Source organism: Clinocottus analis, unplaced genomic scaffold (assembly GCF_023055335.1).
Source record: "Clinocottus analis isolate CAN_PGR_092001 unplaced genomic scaffold, fCliAna1.0.p SCAF_1, whole genome shotgun sequence".
In the NCBI taxonomy this organism is placed as follows: Eukaryota; Metazoa; Chordata; class Actinopteri; order Perciformes; family Cottidae; genus Clinocottus; species Clinocottus analis.
This window is the reverse complement of record NW_027175820.1, coordinates 9,951,375-9,972,864: the sequence shown is the minus strand read 5'-3', so window position 1 is coordinate 9,972,864 and position 21,490 is coordinate 9,951,375. Positions and strand designations below refer to the sequence as shown.

Below are 21,490 nucleotides of genomic sequence, written 5' to 3'. Positions count from 1 at the left end.
CTTCTCCCAGTCCTTCTTACTCTGCCTGTCGCACTCTTCCCCATTTCACCGCTTTGTTTTCATTGTCGCCCTTTTGACCATGGCTGCTCATTCTACCGAAGAACCGTTCCCCTTCCACGGGCTGCTCCCCAAAAAAGAAACCGGCGCTGCGTCTTATCTCACCAGGTTCCCTGAGTACGATGGCCGGGGGGTGCTCATCGCCATCCTCGACACCGGCGTGGACCCTGGGGCCCCTGGCATGCAGGTAAATCGGACCGGCAGTTGGCTACTAGCTAGGTGGTGCAAGCTAGCGATGCTAAAGGCCCCATTCGTTCATTTTAATACACGGCCACCCAACGGCTAACTGAGCTAAGTTAGACTAATTAAGCTACACACGCTCACACTAACTGGCGTTATGGCATTTCGCTTCATTGCTGTTCATGACAACCAAATAAACAAGTCATTGACAGAAAGTACTGTATCCTGCTTCGGTGTGAGACATAATGAACAACCACTAACATGAACGGTAAAGGTTAGCACGCTAGCCCGGCAGCTAACAGCTGAATGTGTCCGCTTCTGTTGCCCGTCAATCTCCGCGATGGTTTCCGTTGGTCACCGAGGTGCCTTCGGGCGACCCCGTTAATAGCAGCAATAATGACATACGGCCGGTTAGTGAGCCTTTACGTGTATTAATTAAACGCTGTTTACGTTAGTGCCAAGTCACACCGGGATCTAACGTTAGTCATTTCCATATATGTACGTGCGTGCCTTTGGCATGTCGTGACACTAAACTAAGGTCGACCGGCTCGTTTCAATCACACGTCACTTTCCTTCAGTTGTGCTTAAAACGGCACAATCTGACCTCTCCAGTGTCTGTCAACAAATATGTATAAGGAGGGCAACCCATTCGAAGTGTATTCATTTCTAATGTTATGGTTTGTAGTCTTTTACGTTCAAGTTCTCTCTCTCCCCCTCCCTCCCTCTCCCCCTCTGTGTGTGCATGTACACACACACACACACACACACACACACACACACACACACACACCTGATCAGGGTGCTATGTGAGTGCTATGTGTCCTTTTCAGGCTGAACTTCGTAATTAATTACTGATTGCCCTTTTTATTGCTGCTTCTTTAGGTCACAACTGAGGGGAAGCCAAAAATTGTGGACATCATCGACACAACGGGCAGCGGTGACGTGAACATGGCCACGGTGACGGAGCCGAAAGATGGGACCATCGCTGGCCTCTCCGGTAGAACACTTAAGGTCAGTAGACACCCCAAAACTAATCATGAAAACAAAACAAAATGAGTAATAGCTGTCACGTAGGAACGGTTCCATTGCAGGTATTGTCTTACATCTGAAATTAAATCTCTGTGGTCTATTTTTAGATCTAATTATACATAACTGTACTATTAGACCTACACTTTATATTTCCTTCTTCATATTGTCTGTGTCTTTTTATGTCTTCCAGATTCCTCCTGCCTGGGTCAATCCGTCAGGGAAGTATCACATTGGAGTTAAAAATGGCTATGAGTTCTTCCCTAAGGCTCTAAAAGAAAGAATACAGGTAGGAAGATAGGACATTATTGCTGTACTCAGTCTGTCCTGGGTTTGATTTTTACAACATTGTGGTTTTGCACCGATAGCCTCTCTCCCTTGTAGTTTAACTACTTTTATATAGGTTTGTTCCAGAGTAGTAAAACACAAATATATGTTGTCCTGTAGATAAAACGAATGCAAATTAATTAGATTGCTATTCTCTGTGGATGTTTTATGTTACTTTTGTTGTGCTTTTGTCAACAAGAAAGAGCGAAAGGAAAAGACATGGGACCCTCCACACCGATCAGCACTAGCTGAGGTCTCTCGTAAGACAGAAGAGTTTGACCTCTCTCACCCAACACCATCACAGGTCAGATTTACAAACCTCAGTTCTTTATAAACCCGTCAGTGTTTGCATGCAGTTGCTATTCATGTTAATGTGGTGTTTCCGAATCATTCTCTACTATCTTTACCTCCTGTCTCTTCTCTCCCAGGTGGAGAAGTTGCAGAAGGAAGAGCTGCAGAGTCAGTCTGAGTTGCTGGCGTCATTAGAAAAGAAGTACAGCGATCCTGGTCCTGTATATGACTGTGTGCTTTGGCACGATGGCGTCACATGGAGGCAAGCCATAATTTTTTTTCCGTCTTCATGCATGTTTTTTTTTTCTACTTTTGTTACTAACAGGATATTTATATTCTTGTTTGTTCTCCTCTTGTTTGTTATCCTCAGGGCTGTAGTCGATACTTTAGAGAATGGAGAGCTGTCCCACAGTACTGTGCTTAGCTCCTACAGAGACACGCAAGAGTATGCCACGTTGGGAAATGCCGAGATGCTTAACTACTCTGTTAATATTTACGATGAGGGAAACACACTCTGCATTGTCACTAGTGGCGGTAAGGTATCCCAAAACGCATATGATCTATCTCCTCTGAAAGGAAGTCTTTATATGATTCAGTTAGTTAACACAAAAAGCTGTTCAGTGTGACAGGAGGTGGTTGCATGTTCACCTGTAAAGGCTGCATCATATATAGATGTCCACAGTGTGTTCTCCAGTTTAACTTGTTTGTGTGCTTTTGAAGGGGCTCATGGGACACATGTGGCGAGCATTGCAGCCGGTTACTTCCCAGAGGAACCTGAACGAAACGGTGTGGCTCCCGGTGCCCAAATCCTGGCTCTGAAGATTGGGGACACCCGCCTCAGCACCATGGAAACAGGCACAGGACTCATCCGCGCGGTATATTGATGAGACAAATGTAGATGAGCAGTTTGCTTAATTTTTTCCTCCCAACCCTTTAAATTTGTCTTTCTTTTTCTTGTCACTTAAAGATGATTGAAGTAATCAACTACAAGTGTGACCTGGTGAACTATAGCTACGGCGAAGCCACCCACTGGCCAAACACGGGGTAAGTATCACAACAAATGGTGTGATTGTATGGGTTTATTGCATACAAATGACATTGTTGCAGACTGTCACAATCTGGCTCAGGGAATGTGACACGGTTATAGTAAAAACCAACACAATTTATTATATTGCAGTAAACACAATTCATAGTGTGCAAGTCCGGAATGAAAGCCATGCATGGATGTTTGTCATGCGTCCTGCAAAGGTGTTCAAGATGAAAGACTAAAAGAATGATGCAGAGTGGGGAGGGGCGCCACAACACTGTCTGATTTTATGTCAATTTGTCTTTCAGGAGGATTTGTGAGGTGATCAATGAGGCTGTGCAGAAGCACAATGTCATATTCGTTTCAAGTGCAGGAAACAACGGCCCGTGTCTCTCCACTGTTGGCTGCCCGGGGGGAACCACCAGCACTGTCATAGGTATATATATATATTAATTATGCACAATGTAGAACACAAACATTTTCTGGAAAACAAATGCATGTAGCCATGTAACAGACATGTGCTACAGTTAATAGTGTAGTATATTAGTTAATGATTAAATACTGCTTGCTTCAGTCTAGATGGCTGTGTATTTTTCACAGCAGGAATGCTATAAAAAGGTAAACTTTATTACATTTGCCATATTACATAATTTTAAATTCATATATGAATATTTGTCTCTCTGCATTTAACCCATCTTTAGCAATTTTGGAGCAGTGGGCTGCTGTGAACACATAAGCTGTCGGAATCGTTGGTATTCATTGTGATGTTAAAATAATTATTTGTATGTTTTATCATGGAAATTTCAATTGCAACCACTGTAAAAGAAACAAACATTGTGTAGGCTTAAAATTAATGTGTTAATTTTCTTTACATGCTGCTATAATCCTGCTCCCTTCTCTCCGTAGGAGTTGGCGCATATGTAACTCCAGACATGATGGTGGCAGAGTATTCCCTGAGGGAGAAGCTGCCTCCCAATCAGTACACCTGGTCGTCCAGGGGCCCCTGCACAGACGGAGCCCTGGGTGTCAGCATCAGTGCTCCTGGCGGAGCCATTGCCTCTGTACCCAACTGGACTCTTCGGGGAACCCAGCTGATGAACGGCACATCTATGTCATCTCCGAATGCCTGCGGCGGCATCGCGCTAATCCTCTCAGGTGCGTCAAGGCTCACTGACGTATACTAGACAAGGGAATGTACTGCATGTGTGGAAGTGCAGATCTGGAGAGTGTCTCTGATTTGTGTGTGATGTTTTTCTTTTCTTTCAAAGGACTGAAGCAGAGCGGGATCCATGCCTCTGTTCCTGCGGTAAGGAGGGCGCTAGAGCACACGGCTCTGAAGCTTGATGACATCGAGGTGTTTGCACAGGGTCATGGAATAATCCAGGTAATTCTTAGTCTGAGCATGTTCTATCATTTTTATTTAACGATTCAGCCATGTTCCTGTGTGCCATCGAGTAACCTACTCCCTTTCTTCCTCTCAGGTGGACAAGGCATTAGACTACCTCACTCAACATGCCACTTTACCCACAAGCCACATTGGTTTCTCAGTAAGTGTGGGATCACAGAGAGGCATCTACCTCAGGGACCCAGCCCATATTCTTGCCCCCTCAGATCACGGAGTAGGAATTGAACCCATCTTCCCGGAGAACACAGGTACTGTTCATACTTAGACATATACACAGCTTTTTAATTAAGTGTTTTTCATCTTTTACATAATCTGTCTTCTTTTAATGTCCACTGCAGGAAACTCAGAGCGAATCTCCTTGCAGCTCCACTTGGCGCTCACATGTACCGCCGCGTGGGTTCAGTGCCCCTCCCATCTAGAGCTGATGAACCAGTGTCGTCACGTGAACGTCCGCATCGATCCTGTGGGATTGAGAGAGGGAGTGCACTACACAGAGGTAGGGACTGAAAAGAGTAGGATGAAAAGATTAGTTTCTGAGTCTATGTATGTTTCTGGTCACTTTGAACATGTCCTTTTTATGTTTAGGTCTGTGGGTATGATACAGCAGCACCTAGCTGTGGCCCCCTATTCAGGGTCCCAATCACTGTCATCATCCCGGCCAAGTAGGTTCTTACATCTTTTTTTTTTTGGTCACACTTTTTAAGAGGTTTTAATGTGTCTGACAGCACGCTCTCTTTCGTGTGACAGAGTGACAGATAGTCGTAATCAGGAGGTGTGTTTCCCAGACGTCCACTTCAGACCAGGCCAGATCAAACGCCACTTCATCACTGTACCTCAGGGAGCTTCCTGGGCAGGTCAGTACCTTATGTGCTTGAGGAAGTACTTCACATTTTGATTTGTATTTTATCTATCATCCAACTGAAGTAAAGTGAATTGTATTAGATTTGATTAATTTGGGAAGTGAATTTTCTGGACTGCATTCACACTTTGGTTATTACCCTCGTGCCTAGGTGACGGAACGTCAGTGTCAAATTGATTTATTGTTGATAACAAGTGCAATATTACATTGGGGAAAAACATTTAAATCCATCAGTGTTATCATACAACCTACAAGTCAAGTAAGAGAAATGTGACTTGAACTTACACATGTTTTTTTTTCTTCGTAGAGATCGATATGGCTTTTCCTCCTCTTATCGTCATCTGAATTCTCTTTTCTCTTTGCTCTGCTGTTTCTGACCTCTGACCCTGTGTTTTTCCTGCAGAGATCACACTGACCTCTCATTCGGGTGACGTGTCGTCAAAGTTTGTCCTCCATGCGGTGCATCTGGTCAAACAGAAAGCATACAGAGCGAATGAATTCTACAAGTTTTCCTCACTGTTGGAAAGAGGCTCACTCACTGAGGCTTTCCCTGTGCTGGTACGTATAATTAATTCATAATATCCAATTAATTGAGTGGGATTTTGCACATGAGAAAATCTTCTTTTAAAAATAAACAGTACCTGGAATCAAAGTTACTTAATTTTATAGATGCACACTTACGAAAATATTATAAGGGTGGATTAATATCTGCTTATTTCCTATCTCCTCCCCAGTCAGGAAAGATAGTTGAGTTTTGCATTGCACGCTGGTGGGCGAGCCTGGGTGACGTCACAGTGGACTACAGCATCTCGTTCCATGGACTCAACACTTCCCCTTCACCCCTGCACATAGTGAGAAGAGAACAATCTTACAGATTAGCAACACAGACAAGTAAATTTCAACTGAGACAGTAACATTTTTTTTGTTGGTAACTGTCATTTGTCTCTCCGCAGCATGCTTCAGAGGGAGTGACGAGTTTTGATGTGACGTCGCCTCTGAGGTACGAGGAGGTGTCTCCAACTATCACCCTCAAGTCTTGGGTTCAGCCTCTCAGGTACACACACACACACACACACACACACACACACACACACACACACACACACATTAGGGCTGTAAAAAATGTTTGATTATTCTCTTTAAAAAAACACATATATTCGAATATATTCGACTTTCTGGTTGCGCATTAGGCACTTCAATAATGGGACAAATGAATACAACAAGACATAACTACTTGTATAGGTAATTTATTTAAGTTTAAACATATTTAACAACATATTACCTACACAAAGTGACCAGACGTCCTCTTTTCCCCGGACATGTCCTCTTTTCGAGACCTAAAAAATGCGTCCGGCAGGGATTCCAAAAACGTCCAGGACTTTGCCTCGTTGGATATTTGTGTTTCTCTGAGTCTTTCACAAACTAGTTATTACGCCCGTACAAGTTTTGAAACGGTATCTTACGTTTCACCTTCTTGCGCAAGCTCTGACTGTAGAGAGAACTGTCATTGGTCAACCAATCTCAGTGTTGCCTGATACACAATAATTATCCTTCAAATACAAGCATTTTGAGCTTTGGGCAACACTGAGCACCTTGCCACCTCCTCTCGTGACGAATATCATGTTGCACTTTCTGCCATCTTCCACGCAGGTCAGGGTGACCAGATTTGAGTTTGTGGAAATGAGGACATTTCATCGCGGCTGAGGCGGGGGTGGCCAGATTCACAATAGTTATTCTTCAAAATCCTTTTTTTTTTTTTTTTTTTTTTACATTTCGATATTAACATTCTAAATTCGGTTTTTAACAACTATTTGAATATATATTCAAATTTTGTATATTCGTTGACAGCCCTCACACACATTAACAAAACCTATGCCATGTTTAAGGTAGTCATGTTTATTCAAGCTCTATTGCTGAGCTTGAATAGGCCTCATTCCTTATAATAATTCCACATTATGTAGCCTACTGGTGTTTGAGTTTGATTGATGGTCAATAAAACATGCTTGACCCTCATTAATGATTTTGAGGGAACATCCAATTAATTGTTTTAGGTGGCTTCTTGCAACAGTGTCACTGGCCGTGCAGTTCATTGTATGATCCTTGTTGTTCTAGACCCTTAAATTCAAAGATAAAAGCCCTGGGATTGAGGGACGTTCTGCCTAACAACAGACAACTCTACGAGATTGTCCTCTCCTACAGCTTTCACCAGGTACTCATCAGCACTTGAGAGGAAAATGCAGAGATTTTTTTTATATTTTTAGCTTTGTTTTCCATACATGTACATTTTTTTTATTTTTATTTTTGCTCTGTCCTCAGCCTAAAAGTGGAGAGGTCACCCCCAGCTGTCCCATGCTGTGTGAGCTGCTGTATGAGTCTGAGTTTGACAGCCAGCTCTGGATGCTGTTTGATCAGAACAAGAGACTATTGGGGTCAGGTGACGCTTATCCACACCAGGTACATTGAGCCACATTTAAGACTTGCCTCTGAGATACTTTTTTTTTTTGATTCGCCAGATGTCTCGTATCTTTAGTTGGTGCATTTTTCACATTCAACACAACTCCCTTCTGTATGTTTTTCTTCTTCAGTATTCTCTGAAGCTGGAAAAGGGGGACTACAATGTGCGTCTGCAGGTCCGTCATGAGCAGTCCAGCGAACTGGAGCGCCTCAAGGACCTACCATTTGTGGTTTCTCATCGTCTGTCCACCACGCTCAGTCTAGATGTCTACGAGTCACACCGTGCTGCCCTCATGGCAAAGAAGAAGGCAAACTCTCTCACCTTGTGCCCAGGTGCCACGCAACCCTTCTACGTCACAGCCCTGCCTGACGACAAGTGAGTCGATTTGGGACTCTCCATTTGTATTGTATCATCTTATAGAGGGACTTGCCACCCACAAACAAAACATTCTCATTAATCTGTCAGCTAAACACGATTGGGATGATTGTTACCTGATCACAGAACAGCAGAGACATTACAGAAATGCAAAGAGTATTTTTGTATCAGTACATATTTAGGCCTCTATGGCACAATAGCACTGAGGAAAAAACATTTGTGACAGCTGTAGATTCTTTCACACTTACAATCATCAGGGGCCAATAAATGTGAGGTTGTGCCTTCTTATTGCTAAAGTTGTAGAATCAAGCTTGTGCTCAGAGTTCAACTTTAGTTATTTGTACTCTGTTTCTCAATATCTTCTGTATAAGTACCCTTCATCAAAAGCATTAAACCTCAAAATACTTAAGGGCGGGCTGTTCAAAGGTCGACGCACTGCTGGAGAAGTTCATGTTTGCTTTGAAAATATATTGCGATCCAATTTAGTCTAACGTTCCCATCTTTTTTCTCTCGTTTGTGGTCTTTCTCCCACTTTCTTTTTTCAGGATCCCAAAGGGGACGAGTCCGGGATGCTATCTTTCAGGCTCTCTGGTTGTGCCCAAGAGCGAGTTTGGCAAGAAAGCAGTGAGTGGCCTTTATTTGTTGTTCCTTTCATCCTCCAGAGCAATAGTCAGTCCTGCTCCTCTGGATCTAAAGTCATGCTAGTTTTCAGTCTCCTCCTCAAATGAGGGAACTGTTCACATTGTGTGAACACATAACAAATTACAATAGAGTACATAGCCTATCTGGATATGTTGACCAGTGTGCTCATTTTTTTGTTTGATCTGATTAAGTGCTCATTTGTATGTCATGTACTTGTTGTCTTGAGGATCAGGAGTGAAGACCTCCAATGCTTGTTGCTTCTCCTTTTCCAAGGGTTTATCATGTCTGTCATCATCTTTAGCACTGATCTGACTCTGGTGTGTTGCTTCTTAAATTTGTTGCCGTTTTCTGCCTTTGTCCATGCTTCTGCTACTAGTCAAACACAATTTGATGTTGCTCATTCCATCACCTCTGACAGATTTAAAGACACTGGATCGGGTGATTTACTGGGTCATTAGATTGCAGATTAGTATGAATGTTTTAGTTGCTCACATGATCAAAATGAGTTGTCAATCTGTTAGCCAGCCAATGTCTTCTAGACCTTGTTTTGTTTTAACAATTTAAAAATGGGAAGGATAAAAGAATGAAAAAGAAAATGACTTTGCAACGGGTTCACTAAATTACACAAAAGAAAATGACGTGGCTTCTTTATTAACACAGCTGGTATGTGCTGCTTATTTTTCTAAATTTACTTGATTAAAATATTTACTTAAAATATTATAACAAAAATGTAATACTCACTGGGATTTGTGCAGCACAATCACAAATGTTTAATTTCTGGAGCTTATTCTTACTATCTCTATTGGATGCAGGTGCTCCTCTTCACTATGCTAGAGGGTTTTGTCTCTGCACACGGCTGAATCACTTTTTGTTTTAAGGGCTCTGTGTGTCTTTGGCTGAACTAGCCCGACTCGGATCTAATGCAAATATCTTATCAAAATGCAGCACCCATTTACAAATGAGTGGTTAGTTTTTTTGATATTGTTATTTCACATTGCATTCCTGAGGATGTTTAAATGTTTGAGTCTCTCACACACACATAGGGATTTGACTGTCTTGAAGTCAAAGATTCACTGTGAAACCACATCATATTTTTCTGTAGTTTTCAGTTCTGAGCGAATATGCATATGCAAGTCCATCAGATTTGTTAGACGTAGGCACAAGATAGAAATCTGAGCTCGGATTACCCCACTGTTTACCACCGTAGCATTTATTAAAGTGTAACAGGTAGGTGGATTAAAATCTGACTCTGAGTGAGGGTGTAAGATAAAAAAAAAAAACATGAAGAAAGAGGGAATCCTTTTTGGTGTGTTTGTGTTGTCTCTCTCTTACTGTGTGTTATTCTGACCACCAGGGGCAGGCCTCTGCAAAACGACAAGGGAAGTTTAAAAAGGTACTGGATGAGCTAGAAACACTGTACAACAGAGCGTCCACTGCTCTCCTACCATCAGGATATGGCTTATTCCTTACCTTCAGATGGGATTTGTTATATCTTCATTAATTATGTCGAAGTATGTCATCATTGCTGTATTGAAGTATGCAACTGGCTAGTTGTAATGGGTGTTTTTTTTCTGGTGGTCAGTTAAAATGAATAATATCAACATCAATTGATAATGCACACTAATTTAAGCTTATATAGCTGGGTATTGAAAGGTATTTTTCTTAACTGATTTAAAAGGGAGATACCCAGAAAAGTTGTGAGTCGTAGGACATTATAAAGAAGAGAGTGAGAATACAGGTAGCAGAAGAGGTGATGGATTTTATTGACTCTATTGGTTATTATTTTTTGACTAAACTATTTCTTTTTCTTTCTTTTTTTGTATTCATACAGGATATTGTGCCAGTCGTTTACCACTTGATTCCTGCTCCCAACAAATCAAAGAACGGAGGGAAGGAGAAGGACAAGGAGGGGGACAAAGAGAAAGACGTGAAGGAGGAGTTTGCTGAAGCAATGAGAGACTTAAAGATCCAGTGGATGACAAAGTGGGCACAGAAGCTCTTTGGTTTTGCTCAGCAACACATTGCTTGCTTTTCCTTTTTATTTCTCATTTAACCATTCATCATGTTCTCTCTTTGCTGTTCAGGTTGGACTCTAGTGCCATCTATGATGAACTGAGGGACAACTACCTCGATTACCTCCCGCTGCATGTGCAAAGACTGCACCAGCTGGACTCTGAAAAGGTAACGGTACATACCAGGAACAGCATTTCATCATTCAGCTCTAGAAGTTGAAGTCCAAACTATGAAATTCTCTCTGCTCACATTCCTTTCTTCATGCTTATTTTTTTAGGAACGTGTAAAACGTCTCAGAGAGGTGGCGTCAGCAGCCGACATCGTCATATCCCACATTGACCAGACGGCCTTGGCAGTTTACCTCACTCTGAAGACGGACCCTCGGCCCGATGCCGCCTCTATCAAGACGTATGATGCACGCACGCACGCACACACACACACACACACACACACACACATCAATAGGGGAAATATGAATATTGTTACGATTCTTCCTTTCTATTAATGTTGGTACATTACAAGTCTTTGACTGCATTGACAATTACAGACCTGGGATATTTAACAATTTTACATTTTTTCAGTGTGGAGCCTGAACCCATAGATACAGTAGAAATTGTTTTGCCGAGGTAGTAAGCCACTAAGATCCCGACTCATCTCATGATTAAAATAGTTTGTACTTTTCTTGAAGGAACCCTGTGTGGCTTTTAAAAGAAGAAATGGCAGGGGAAAAGTTGAATTATTAAGCGATGAACACATACCCTAACTATTAAATGCAACCCAAAGTTTTTGTTAGTACAGCCATGGTAGATTGTGTTGGCTAATGTTAGACAAACAAGGTGGCTAACCTTGGTTAACCCCTAACTAGATCCCCCCCAAATCAGAATTGCTGCAGCTCAAGGTCTTAATGCCGACCTGTCTTCAACGTCTACATTTCAGCGACATGGAGAAGCAGAAGTCGTCTCTGCTGGACGCTCTGTGTAGAAAGGGCTGCGCTCTGGCCGACCAGCTCCTGCTGCCCCCGGTGCCGCAGGACGGCGCTGCTTCTGTCTCCACGGGACCATCACCACCACCAGCAGCAGCAGCAGCAGCAGCAGAGGAGGAGGTGGAGATTGGGGAACCGGTCGCCAGCAGTTCTGACGACACCATGCACAGCGTGATTTTAGCTCTGACAGATGTGTTTTGGGAGGTGCAGAAGTGGGCGGAGCTAACCGACTCCAAGGTGAGCCGGATGTTTTTAGAAAATTAGGTCAGTTACATTAGTTACTCAGTATTCTGATGTGGTTATCTGCCATGTGAGATTGAAAAACGACAATGTGTCCATCTCTTCTGACTTCCCTTCACTGGTTCCTACTGAAAATGGAAACTTATCGCCTTACTGCATGTCTCCATCAAACTAGCTACTTTATATACTTTCAATAAACGTTGAGCTCATATTTTGTTTTGTTTTCTTCACTGCTCAGGTGTTGATGTTTTCATACAAACACGCTCTTGTGAACAAGATGTATGGCCGAGCCTTAAAATACGCCTCAAAGATGGTGGAGGAGAAGCCCAGCAAAGACAACATGAAGAACTGCATTCAGGTATGAGAGCGGCGACGACAATCTGTTCAGCATATGTACTAGAGATTTTTAGCTGCATACTCTCCAAAGATGAATGTCCGCTTGGTTCCCTTTGAATTACTTCCTGTTTATTTTGTTTTCCAGCTCATGCGACACCTCCAATGGACACACTGTGCCACCTTCAGTGAGAACTGGCTCCCTGTCATGTACCCCGCAGAATACACATCATTCTAGGCACAGACGCACATGCACGCATGAGCAAGCATGGCCATACATGGCTAATTTGATATCATGTCCCTCAGGGTCACATGATCTATGCATTTGGGTTTTCAAATGTAGATGTAGGTGGACACCAAAATTAAGGATAACGCAGAGTTGAACTGTTTGGAGGCACCTCACACCATATTCGGCGGGAAGGGATCTGTTCGTTATGTTTTTAAATGTCTTGTTGCACATCACAGCTCTGTAGACCACGTGACACAACGGTTCATTTGAATGCCATCGACTGAAAAACAACACATAATTCTGTTTTAAGTTTGTTTTTTAACGCTTCAAACTCTTGACAGCATGTGTGGCTCAGTACTTTCTTCGTTGGGTGTTGTCCTTTTATTTTGGTGTCATCTACATTTTCGGAAGCTTTCACATCCCCGCTCATCCACAGCTGTCTGGACTCCACTTCACAATAACCCCATTCTCTTGTGTAAATACTGTAAAAGGGCCAGTGTGGACTCTAGGGATGCATCCCTAGTCTAAAAAAAAAAAAAACCCTCAAAAACAAACTGTGACCCCATCAACTCACACAAACAAATTGACGGCAGAAAAACTCCCAACTGACCGTTATGATACTTCAGTGACAAGACTGGAGGACTTGCTGCTGCATAATGTTTGGATATGGGGGCCACACAGAGGCTGCCTGGTCCCTGACTTAAAAGGGAGACAGAACTTGATTTTTTTTTTTCTCCAATTGTTCCGGCCGGGTTGATAAAGTTAATGTTTTGTCTTGTCTGCCTTTTTAAGACTCTGATTCATACACACCACAGTATTGAGGTGCCTTCCTACATGTACCTTAACTTCTTTCTTCTTTCCCCCTGATGGATGAAAAACAGTGCGAGTTGACACTCGGCCTGTTGCAGTCATTTCACTCATCAGCCTTTGCTGTCAAATGTGGCTTCACAGCTCATATCTGCTGTATGAGGGGCCTGTGCACTGTATGCCAGCCTGTGTCGGGTAACAGGAAGCCACACACACACTTTGTCTCGGCTTTGGTTTACCTCCAGAGGCATCGGCCACCTTCCATACAGCAGTAACCTGAGCAGCACATTTGACAAAACCATCATAACAGACCTCACTAACGTAAGCAATGCAGTTGCGGGCAGCGGAAGGATGTTTACTGAGTTTTAGAAGTCTCTCTTGCAGCATTTAAAATGTTGCATTTGTACACAGTATCATAAAGTAATGTACATACACACTTAAAAATATTAAGATGCAATAGATATATAATACAAATATTATTCAAATTGGTGTTTTTTGCATATATGCATGTCTTCTAGGATGTAAGAAAAAACAATAGTTTTATTTGGAAGGAGATTTTTAGTTTGTTTCAATTTGAGAGGGTTTTCAATCCCAAACAAGATTCTGGCGATAATCCATGAGTGTGTGTTTGTGTGTTTGTAAAAGACTTGGTGTGTTACTTGTGAGCATTTTTTGTGTACATGAACATTTGCTCCCTGCAGAACTGAAATGATAGCCAACTGGAGGGTTAAAGCATGCTTTAGTTTTTTCTTTAGATACTTACCATATTAACCTTATTCACTTTAAAAGGACAATGTCAGTGTCCCTTTTGAAGTGTTTTATTTGATTTACTACACATCACATTACAGCTGACCATTTTACATGCGTTTTTAGAATTTCTTTAATAGATTTTTCTATCGACATAAAATTGAGAGACTTAAGACGTCCACAGTAAACACCAAGTCTGCATTGAAGGCTCTTGAAACTAATGCCTCAATCATCTTTTTAAAATCAAAATAAATGCAGACTTGATGTTCACTTGGCTAAATTATACAACTTTGCCGATTTTTGCATTGAAATCCTACCACAAGTCAAAACAAATCAATACCGCAGTGATATTTTTTGACACGACAACTTCGGAGTCACAAAAGACTTTCTACACCTTTTCGTCTGAATAGTGGCTCTACAGCATGGTGGGAAGAATGCGCTGCTTACATCTGTTAACTTCAAGATTAACATGATTTTTAGTTGATCTAAAACTTGCAAAAACACTGACGTGGAACTTTTTTAAACATCTCACCTGATTCATGAAAAAAAATGAGGCGGTTTGTTTTCAGCGCCAGAGCAAATGAGGATCATGCTGAAGATACAAACTACATCTGAACCTTTTATCTTTCACAAGTGTGATTCTCAACCTTTTCTGCTTATTCTGTAAAACAAAACATTTGATCCGTAGTTTTACCAAAGAAGGACTAGTTGGTTTAGAGAAGCACAAAGGCTGAACATTATCAAGCGAATCATCACATGTTGAATATAAGAAGGAATTGCCCTCAAACCTCCCCAGCTTGAGAACCACTCTCCATGTAACTTTTCTAAATTGTGTTTTAAGTCCTCACAAGTGGAAGATGCATGCATAAGAATGTAAAAGCCGAGGCCTCTCGGCCTCACAGGAGTAGACAATCTTTTCTGGGCTGACTGTTAACTGTACATACACAGCAGATCCTTTGAGGACACCTTGCGTTTCTGTTATTAGAAGTTGACTTGCACGCACTTTCTGCAGCAGCCTCAGCGCAGGCTTCTCCAGGTGTGCACGGCTGCACTGGAGTCAGTGGGGTTTGTCAGAATTTGTGCTCATCGTCTTTACTTTCTGCATTTTCTCTTCACTCCTGTGTCTTCGTCTTTTTTTGTTTTTTCTTCTCTTTTCCTGCGTCTGGGGTTTGGTTCAGGCAGATGTCTACAGCAAGCGTTGCCAATAACAGTCTCTCCGAAAATGGCCTTAACTTTCACCACCGGACTGTACCGTCCGTTTCTGTCACCAAACAGACTTCTCTCTATCTGTTGCTTCTTCTGGATGTTGAGTGTTTATATTTGTAGTCATAAAAACTAGTAAATGCCAATATTTTACAGAATGTTATGAGATAAGGTTGTATGCTCCTAGTATTATTTTATACCCATTCTTCCTCGATGTTGAAAAGACCCAAACAGTCACACTATTTTGTGGTCACATGTCACAAACAAGGAAAACACTGAATAAAAATGATTTGGAAGAATTTTAATTTTTTTTCTCGTCTTTGAGTGAATGGTTTTATCTTTCATTGCTTCGTTACTCTTCATTTTATTCTGCAATTGTAATAGTCGGGCAAGATTTTGTCCAGAAATTAAAGGACAATGTAAACTGATTTTTTTTTTTTACTGTATTAAATGGAAATGTTTAAATACAATTCACATGCCAACAATAACAGGACATTTCAGTAACCGATGAAGACAAGCAAAGAAAGTTTTAATTTGATCAATTAATCTTGTGATTATTTTCAATAATCAATTCTTTATAATTAGAAAAGCATTAGATCTGCACATTTGAGAAGCTAAAACCATTAAATGTTTGGCATTTGTTCTTAAAAATGACTAAAAAGATGTTGATTAATTAAGTAATTTGTTCATCTCCACAATGACACAATTGATTTGATTCTCATGAACCTTATGCAACAGGTTTGATCTTTTCGAGCTAAATATGTTGCTTCACAATGTAATAAATATGGTCTTAGACCTCGATGACAGTGTAGACAAAAGAAACCCTACAAAAGGAAACCTGTAATGCAGGTTAAATGTTCTTAAAGTTGAACTATTGTAGGGTAAAACTAATTTAAATGACTTTACAAACTGGAGCGGTGCATTCAGCCGAGGCAAGATATGACCGGCGTGTTTGCAACGCCCACTGCTGTATTGAGATTGAACTAATACAACCCACCATTGTCGAACTCCCTGTCTAGACATCAACAAGCTGGAAGGCATCGTACAATACAGTTAATTCAAACTAAAAAACTAGCATCATATAAGAAATTTCATACAATTGTGACAAAAAAGAAATGAAACTGTGTAGCAGCAATTGAGTTGTGTGTGTACTAGTCCCGATAGCTAAACACACCACACAACCCCCCCCCCCCCCCCCCCCCCCTCCCTTTGGTGCAAAGTAGCAGATGGAGTTGGAAATGTATTTATCTATGTTACCATTAGCGCCCCCTATACATAAAACAGGCAATAAAAGGTGTTTTGAGAATGTGTGAGTCGCCGCAACCACGAGACGTCCTTGAGCGTGCAGCCATCACTGATATTGCACTTTGCTGCAGCATAATGTGAGATTAGCTGTGAACAGACAGAGGTGCACACACTCACTCGCAGAACTACACACAGGCACACACGCGACATGGTGGAGATCATTAAATACTTGCCCTTTGACTTTCCAAAGCGGGATGTTAATTAGACTTGAAAACACTTCAAACAAAGGCTCTAATCGGACTAGGAGCCCGCTGTAGTTGTTGTTGAGTTATCCATCCATCTTGTTCTGTCTCTCACTCTCTACACGTTGCCATGAAGATCTTCATCTCTCCGTCTTCAGCCAGCAGACTTGTGTGAAAAGCCTTTTTAAAGTTCTCCGTGAAAGACAGGTCAGTCACAAACCTCACCTTGTTGGCCCAGATCAAAGTCGTTCCTGGTTTGCAGAAATGCTTCATGGTGACCAGGAGCTCGTCCAGGAAGTCGTGGTGGTAGACCACGTCAGCTGCCAGCACGTAGTCATACCGGTGGACGGATGTCGGGAAGGTGCTCTCCAGGTCCTGGCCCCAGGACAGAGCTGCCACCTGGGGAGTGTGTTTGCAGCGCTCCCTGGTGTTCCTCATCACATTGGACCTGAGGTTGCCCAACACCTCAGGCAAGTCTGTGGCGGTGACTGAAGCTCCTGAGGAAAACAGGACATCTGACATCAAGAACACTAACGAACTAGCTTTTCTCAAATATAACTGTGTTTTTTGTGTCCGCGCTCATGTGTGAAATAAACTGGAGACTAGCTTACCCAGCAGACTGGCCACAATGGTTACCAGTCCAGTTCCTGCTCCCAGCTCCAGCACCTCCTTTTCCTGCAGGTTCACCCTCTTCCTGTTGTTGTCCAAGAAGGAGCACAGAGCCAACGCCTGCAGGGCAAAGACATCTGCATCTCTTATGCATGTTAAGAAAACAGTAGACAACTGTAATGATGTCTGGATGCACTCACTGCTGGCCACATCACCGCTCCAAAGGAGTCTATGGACTCGTGAATAACTATGTCCTGCCCTGCATAATGGTAGACATCTCTATCTAGGCGGCTGTTGGTGCTGGGAACCCAGGCTGGAGGTCTGTCCTGCTGGTCAGCTGTTTACATGTGTAGAGAGGATGAATCAAAACGTTAATAGCGAGGGCTTTCCAGTCAGATTCAGAAGCAATGAAGACACAAATATACATACATCCTGGACACACAATACTACAATGTACAAGTCAAGTCAGCAGAAAAGCTGATGAGCAGGCAGCGTGATACGATGAAAAGGAAAAACACACATCAGGTTCAGACACACTACACAGTAGGACAGAGTACAGCAGCCCTGTGGTTACACTGACGGCATTTGGAATAGTTTTGCCTTCACCACACTTTGGTATTATCACGTGTGTCACAACTCAAGTCTCAGATGTTGTTCATCCTATGTGGTGTAAAAGTCCCAAAGAGGTTTTTTTCAATAAAGAGTACGCTGCCAAACCCCAACACAACTAGACAAGCACTTTATATTTCTGGCATTTTTACCATCACGACCTATGAAAAACGCTGCATATTAAAACGGGTGGTTTCTCGAGATGTATTTCCTCACTTGTTTTGGTAACTTAGCGATATCTAGACAAGAAGATAGTTTAGAGTTTACTTGTGCAGGTCTGTATTTTTACTGCCTCACTACTTAAATGAAGACGAGTGGAAATGTGTTTTGCATCTGTGTGTGCGTCTCTCACTCTCACTCTCTCTCTCTCTCTCTCTCTCTCTCTCTCTCTCTCTCTCTCTCTCTCTCTCTCTCTCTCTCTCTGTTCTGTAATCAACCTGAACCAAGCCTACCTCCACACCTGCCTTCATCTGCTCATCACCTCCCTCAGCTCTCATAGCTGCCATTCACTCGCTCATCTTCTCTGAAGTATATCTACTACGGCTCTGCAGTGTCAAGTCTTGAACAGTTCAATTCAAGCTGTGTTTCTGAATCTCTGCTCGCCCACCCTCCTCCTGCTTTGCTCCTCTCACAGCCTGCCAAGGTCAGCTCTCTCGATCGCTGCCTTATCGAATTCCTCTCAACACATCAATTCCTTATGCTGTAGCTATAAAAGCTGTCATAGGCCAGGTTGGACTGGAAAATTGATGTGCATATCTCAATATTGTATTTGTCTCCAAATAAAAAAAATGAAATAACACACAAGTGTGCATTTTCACAGACCACGTAGATGACTCACCTGTTACATTTTTCTCTCTGTCTGTCTCCTCATCCTCTTCATTGTTGTCATCTTTAGGGACCATTATCTCCTCCATCTCTGTCTCCCATTCAGACTCATGCTTGTTTTTTTCTTCCTTTTTACCATCACCTCCTCTTGCAGGCTGTACCACTGGTTCTTCTGCTACATTGTTTTCTATTTCTTTACTTTGCTCTATATTGACATAGTTAAGCTCAATGTCATGTTGGTGTTTTTCCACCACAAGCCTTTCATTGCTCTCCTCCCCTTCTTTCTCCTTCCCCTTCTTCTCACTCAGCAAATCTTTGATTTCCAGATCGCTTTCTCCCTCTTCCTCTTTGCAAGTTGCTATGAAGATCTTCATCTCTCCGTCTTCAGTCAGCAGACTTGTGTGAAAAGCCTTTTTAAAGTTCTCAGTGAAAGTCAGGTCAGTCACAAACCTCACCTTGTTGGCCCAGATCAAAGTCGTTCCTGGTTTGCAGAAATACTTCATGGTGAGTAGGAGCTCGTCCAGGAAGTCGTGGTGGTAGACCACGTCAGCTGCCAGCACGTAGTCATACCGGTGGACGGATGTCGGGAAGGTGCTCTCCAGGTCCTGGCCCCAGGACAGAGCTGCCACCTGGGGAGTGTGTTTGCAGCGATGCCTGGTGTTCCTCATCACATTGGACCTGAGCTTGCCCACCACCTCAGGCAAGTCTGTGGCGGTGACTGAAGCTCCTGAGGAAAACAGGAAATTGGACATCAAAGTAAAAAATGTTTTTCCCAGCTTGATGTTCAAATTTTGGGCAAGACCCCAACATATGATATATATTATTGGTGCCTGTTGACACCTGTCACATCACAGATGACTCTTAGGTCTGGGAATATTCTATCAAGCTTGGCTTTAGAGAAGTGTAGCCGAACACTTTGAACTGTTTTTAGGCAAGTAGTGAGCATTTAGAAAAGGAATGGACCCTGGAACAAGCCATGTCCCGTTCCTTGTCGGATGTTTCTTGTCTTTTGACTGACTTGTACTCTGAACCTGTGCAATGGCAAAGGCAGTTGAAGGTAAACGTCTTACCGAGGAACGCCGCTACAACAGACATGAGGCCAGTTCCTGCTCCGATCTCCAGCACCGTCTTGTCCAAAAGACTCAACTGTTGTTGATGAGTGACCAGGTAGTGACAGAGAGCCAGCGCCTGAGGGCAGTCAAGATGACTTTGAGTTACAGGAGGTATAAGTGCTTTAGGGTTGGGGCAACTGAAAGATCACTGGAGCAGGTAGAGTATGGACCGGAGGTCTTTGTAGATGAATAAGTAATGGGTGCGATGTTCTCCAATGGCCTCAGAGTGCAGGCAACAGCATTTAACATAAGATATGACCATAATCCAAACTTGACACAAACACTGACACTGTGATTGTATCAATAAACAGAGCCATCCCAGAAAATACAGAATTGACAAGGGTAATGGTACACACAGGTATTGTCGGTAATATTCTGGCAAATGAGGCTGCAAATCTCCAAAAAAAAAGGTGCTACTCACCCCTGGCCATACCGTGCCTGCATAGCAGTCAAGAACCCCTTCAATGACAATCTTCTCCCCGACGTAGTCGTACACCTCTTTATTGGAGCTGATGTAGAAACCCGGAGCCCAGACGGGTCTTTGTTGCGTCTGAGTGGCTGACTCATCTGAATGAAACACAAATCAGACGCTCAGTTCCCTGAAGTCCCTTCGCATTTTTCTTGCATCCTTCATGTTACCTTTTTCTTCCACTTTATCTTCTTCACCACCATCTTCCTGCTTCTCTTCCTCCTCCCCCTCCTCCTCCTCCTCTTCCTCCTGCTTCTCCTCTTCCTCCTCCTCCTGCTCCTCCTCGCCTTCCTCTCCGCGTCTCATAACGTGGGTTCCCCCCAAAATGTGAGTGGACAAAGTATCCATATATAATCCTGTATGCTGTTGGATTTAAACAGATTTCAGATATTAGAGTTTAGCTTCAATTAAAAAATAATGCTTTTTCTTTTTTTGTTTGTAACTTAGTTATCTTGCTTCTTGATACAATAGGAAAATCATTACTATGAAGACAATATTTATTTACAAGATATACTCAAAATTATGCAAGTCATATATTTTTTATATTTAGCTTCCAGATATGCTACTGTGTTGTTCACACTTCGCTGCATAATTCTGCTGGTTATATAATTATTTACTTTCTTTTAACTCTTAGCTGCAGTCATTCAATCTAGCCACCCATATAGGCAAAATAAGTTCTCCAACATGACCGTAAACATCAAAATTCTTGATTCAAAAGTTATTTATGGTACCTTCCACATAGCTTTTATAAATACAATAAAGCCTCACTTCCAAACCTTCAACCTACCTGCTGTTGCTATATTTCCCAGTGAAGGATCTCAGGCGCAGTCCGACTGCATCTGGGGACCTCTGACTTTGAGGTTATAGCATCCTGTTGGTTACACCCATCTTCATCACAAGGGCACAAGGGTATTTTTAGAGCCGTGCCCAGGAGAAATGAACACAAGCAAGATACAAGATCAGCGCACACGTACACACACGTATCTGTGCTTCCAGTGGTGCTTCTGGTCTTCTCCGCTCGTGCTTTATAGAATCCTCCACAGTCTGTAAGCTCATACTGAAAATCATGTGAAATGATATGACATGAAACAATAATAAACCTGTAGTGAAACGGCTCCTGCAATAATTCTGCTGAATGATTTCCAGCTACTTGGTAGTCTACAAATAGTCACACCGGCTTG

The 21,490-nt window shown here is 42.5% G+C and overlaps 3 protein-coding genes across 6 annotated transcripts in view; 1 reads left to right on the top strand and 2 right to left on the bottom strand.

Annotated features, from left to right (window-relative positions):
- The window catches only part of rasa3 (RAS p21 protein activator 3), a 38,022-nt gene extending 37,718 nt beyond the window's left edge, over nucleotides 1–304 (bottom strand). For both annotated transcript variants that reach the window (XM_068579780.1, XM_068579791.1), the window contains exon 1: nucleotides 163–304. The gene's annotated coding sequence lies outside the window, so the exon portion shown is untranslated. The remainder of the gene's footprint in view (nucleotides 1–162) is intronic.
- On the top strand, nucleotides 11–15,503 carry tpp2 (tripeptidyl peptidase 2). 2 transcript variants are annotated; one of them, XM_068579756.1, is made up of 29 exons: nucleotides 11–244; nucleotides 1,120–1,248; nucleotides 1,457–1,552; nucleotides 1,790–1,894; nucleotides 2,019–2,143; nucleotides 2,252–2,415; nucleotides 2,602–2,756; nucleotides 2,849–2,925; nucleotides 3,217–3,344; nucleotides 3,815–4,063; nucleotides 4,177–4,292; nucleotides 4,390–4,561; nucleotides 4,652–4,809; nucleotides 4,899–4,975; nucleotides 5,061–5,167; nucleotides 5,576–5,730; nucleotides 5,907–6,023; nucleotides 6,126–6,226; nucleotides 7,285–7,381; nucleotides 7,489–7,626; nucleotides 7,758–8,002; nucleotides 8,548–8,626; nucleotides 9,999–10,037; nucleotides 10,476–10,627; nucleotides 10,729–10,825; nucleotides 10,935–11,065; nucleotides 11,594–11,876; nucleotides 12,118–12,237; nucleotides 12,361–15,503. In XM_068579756.1, the coding sequence occupies exons 1-29, from the start codon at nucleotides 80–82 to the stop codon at nucleotides 12,448–12,450; spliced, it is 3,867 nt and encodes a 1,288-aa protein (XP_068435857.1). In that variant the 5' UTR covers nucleotides 11–79; the 3' UTR covers nucleotides 12,451–15,503. The 2 variants fall into 2 exon arrangements, with proteins under 2 accessions (XP_068435857.1, XP_068435866.1); XM_068579765.1 differs by lacking the exon at nucleotides 9,999–10,037 and having other exon boundaries at nucleotides 12–244.
- A 904-nt stretch (nucleotides 15,504–16,407) lies between these two features.
- LOC137787370 (uncharacterized) lies at nucleotides 16,408–21,207 on the bottom strand. Of its 2 annotated transcripts, none has more exons than XM_068579734.1 (8): nucleotides 21,097–21,207; nucleotides 20,480–20,672; nucleotides 20,262–20,407; nucleotides 19,799–19,916; nucleotides 18,742–19,455; nucleotides 17,495–17,631; nucleotides 17,297–17,414; nucleotides 16,408–17,182 (listed from the first exon to the last, which is right to left on the bottom strand). In XM_068579734.1, exons 2-8 carry the CDS (start codon nucleotides 20,655–20,657, stop codon nucleotides 16,797–16,799), a joined length of 1,797 nt encoding a protein of 598 aa, XP_068435835.1. In that variant the 5' UTR covers nucleotides 20,658–20,672; nucleotides 21,097–21,207; the 3' UTR covers nucleotides 16,408–16,796. The 2 variants fall into 2 exon arrangements, with proteins under 2 accessions (XP_068435835.1, XP_068435845.1); XM_068579744.1 differs by having other exon boundaries at nucleotides 20,274–20,407.
- Nucleotides 21,208–21,490: the final 283 nt, after the last annotated feature.

What these genes read in the sequence shown, in the direction of transcription:
- tpp2 (XM_068579756.1), top strand. Translation starts at nt 80, where the DNA reads ATGGCTGCTCATTCTACCGAAGAACCGTTCCCCTTCCACGGGCTGCTC. An exon ending in CTCACCCAACACCATCACAG is followed by an intron (nt 1,895 to 2,018) that starts GTCAGATTTACA and finishes CTTCTCTCCCAG; the next exon opens with GTGGAGAAGTTGCAGAAGGA. An exon ending in CTGAGGCTTTCCCTGTGCTG is followed by an intron (nt 5,731 to 5,906) that starts GTACGTATAATT and finishes TCTCCTCCCCAG; the next exon opens with TCAGGAAAGATAGTTGAGTT.
- LOC137787370 (XM_068579734.1), bottom strand. Translation starts at nt 20,657, where the DNA reads ATGGATACTTTGTCCACTCACATTTTGGGGGGAACCCACGTTATGAGA. An exon ending in CAGGCACGGTATGGCCAGGG is followed by an intron (nt 19,917 to 20,261) that starts GTGAGTAGCACC and finishes GACTGCCCTCAG; the next exon opens with GCGCTGGCTCTCTGTCACTA. An exon ending in TGTTGTAGCGGCGTTCCTCG is followed by an intron (nt 19,456 to 19,798) that starts GTAAGACGTTTA and finishes TGTTTTCCTCAG; the next exon opens with GAGCTTCAGTCACCGCCACA.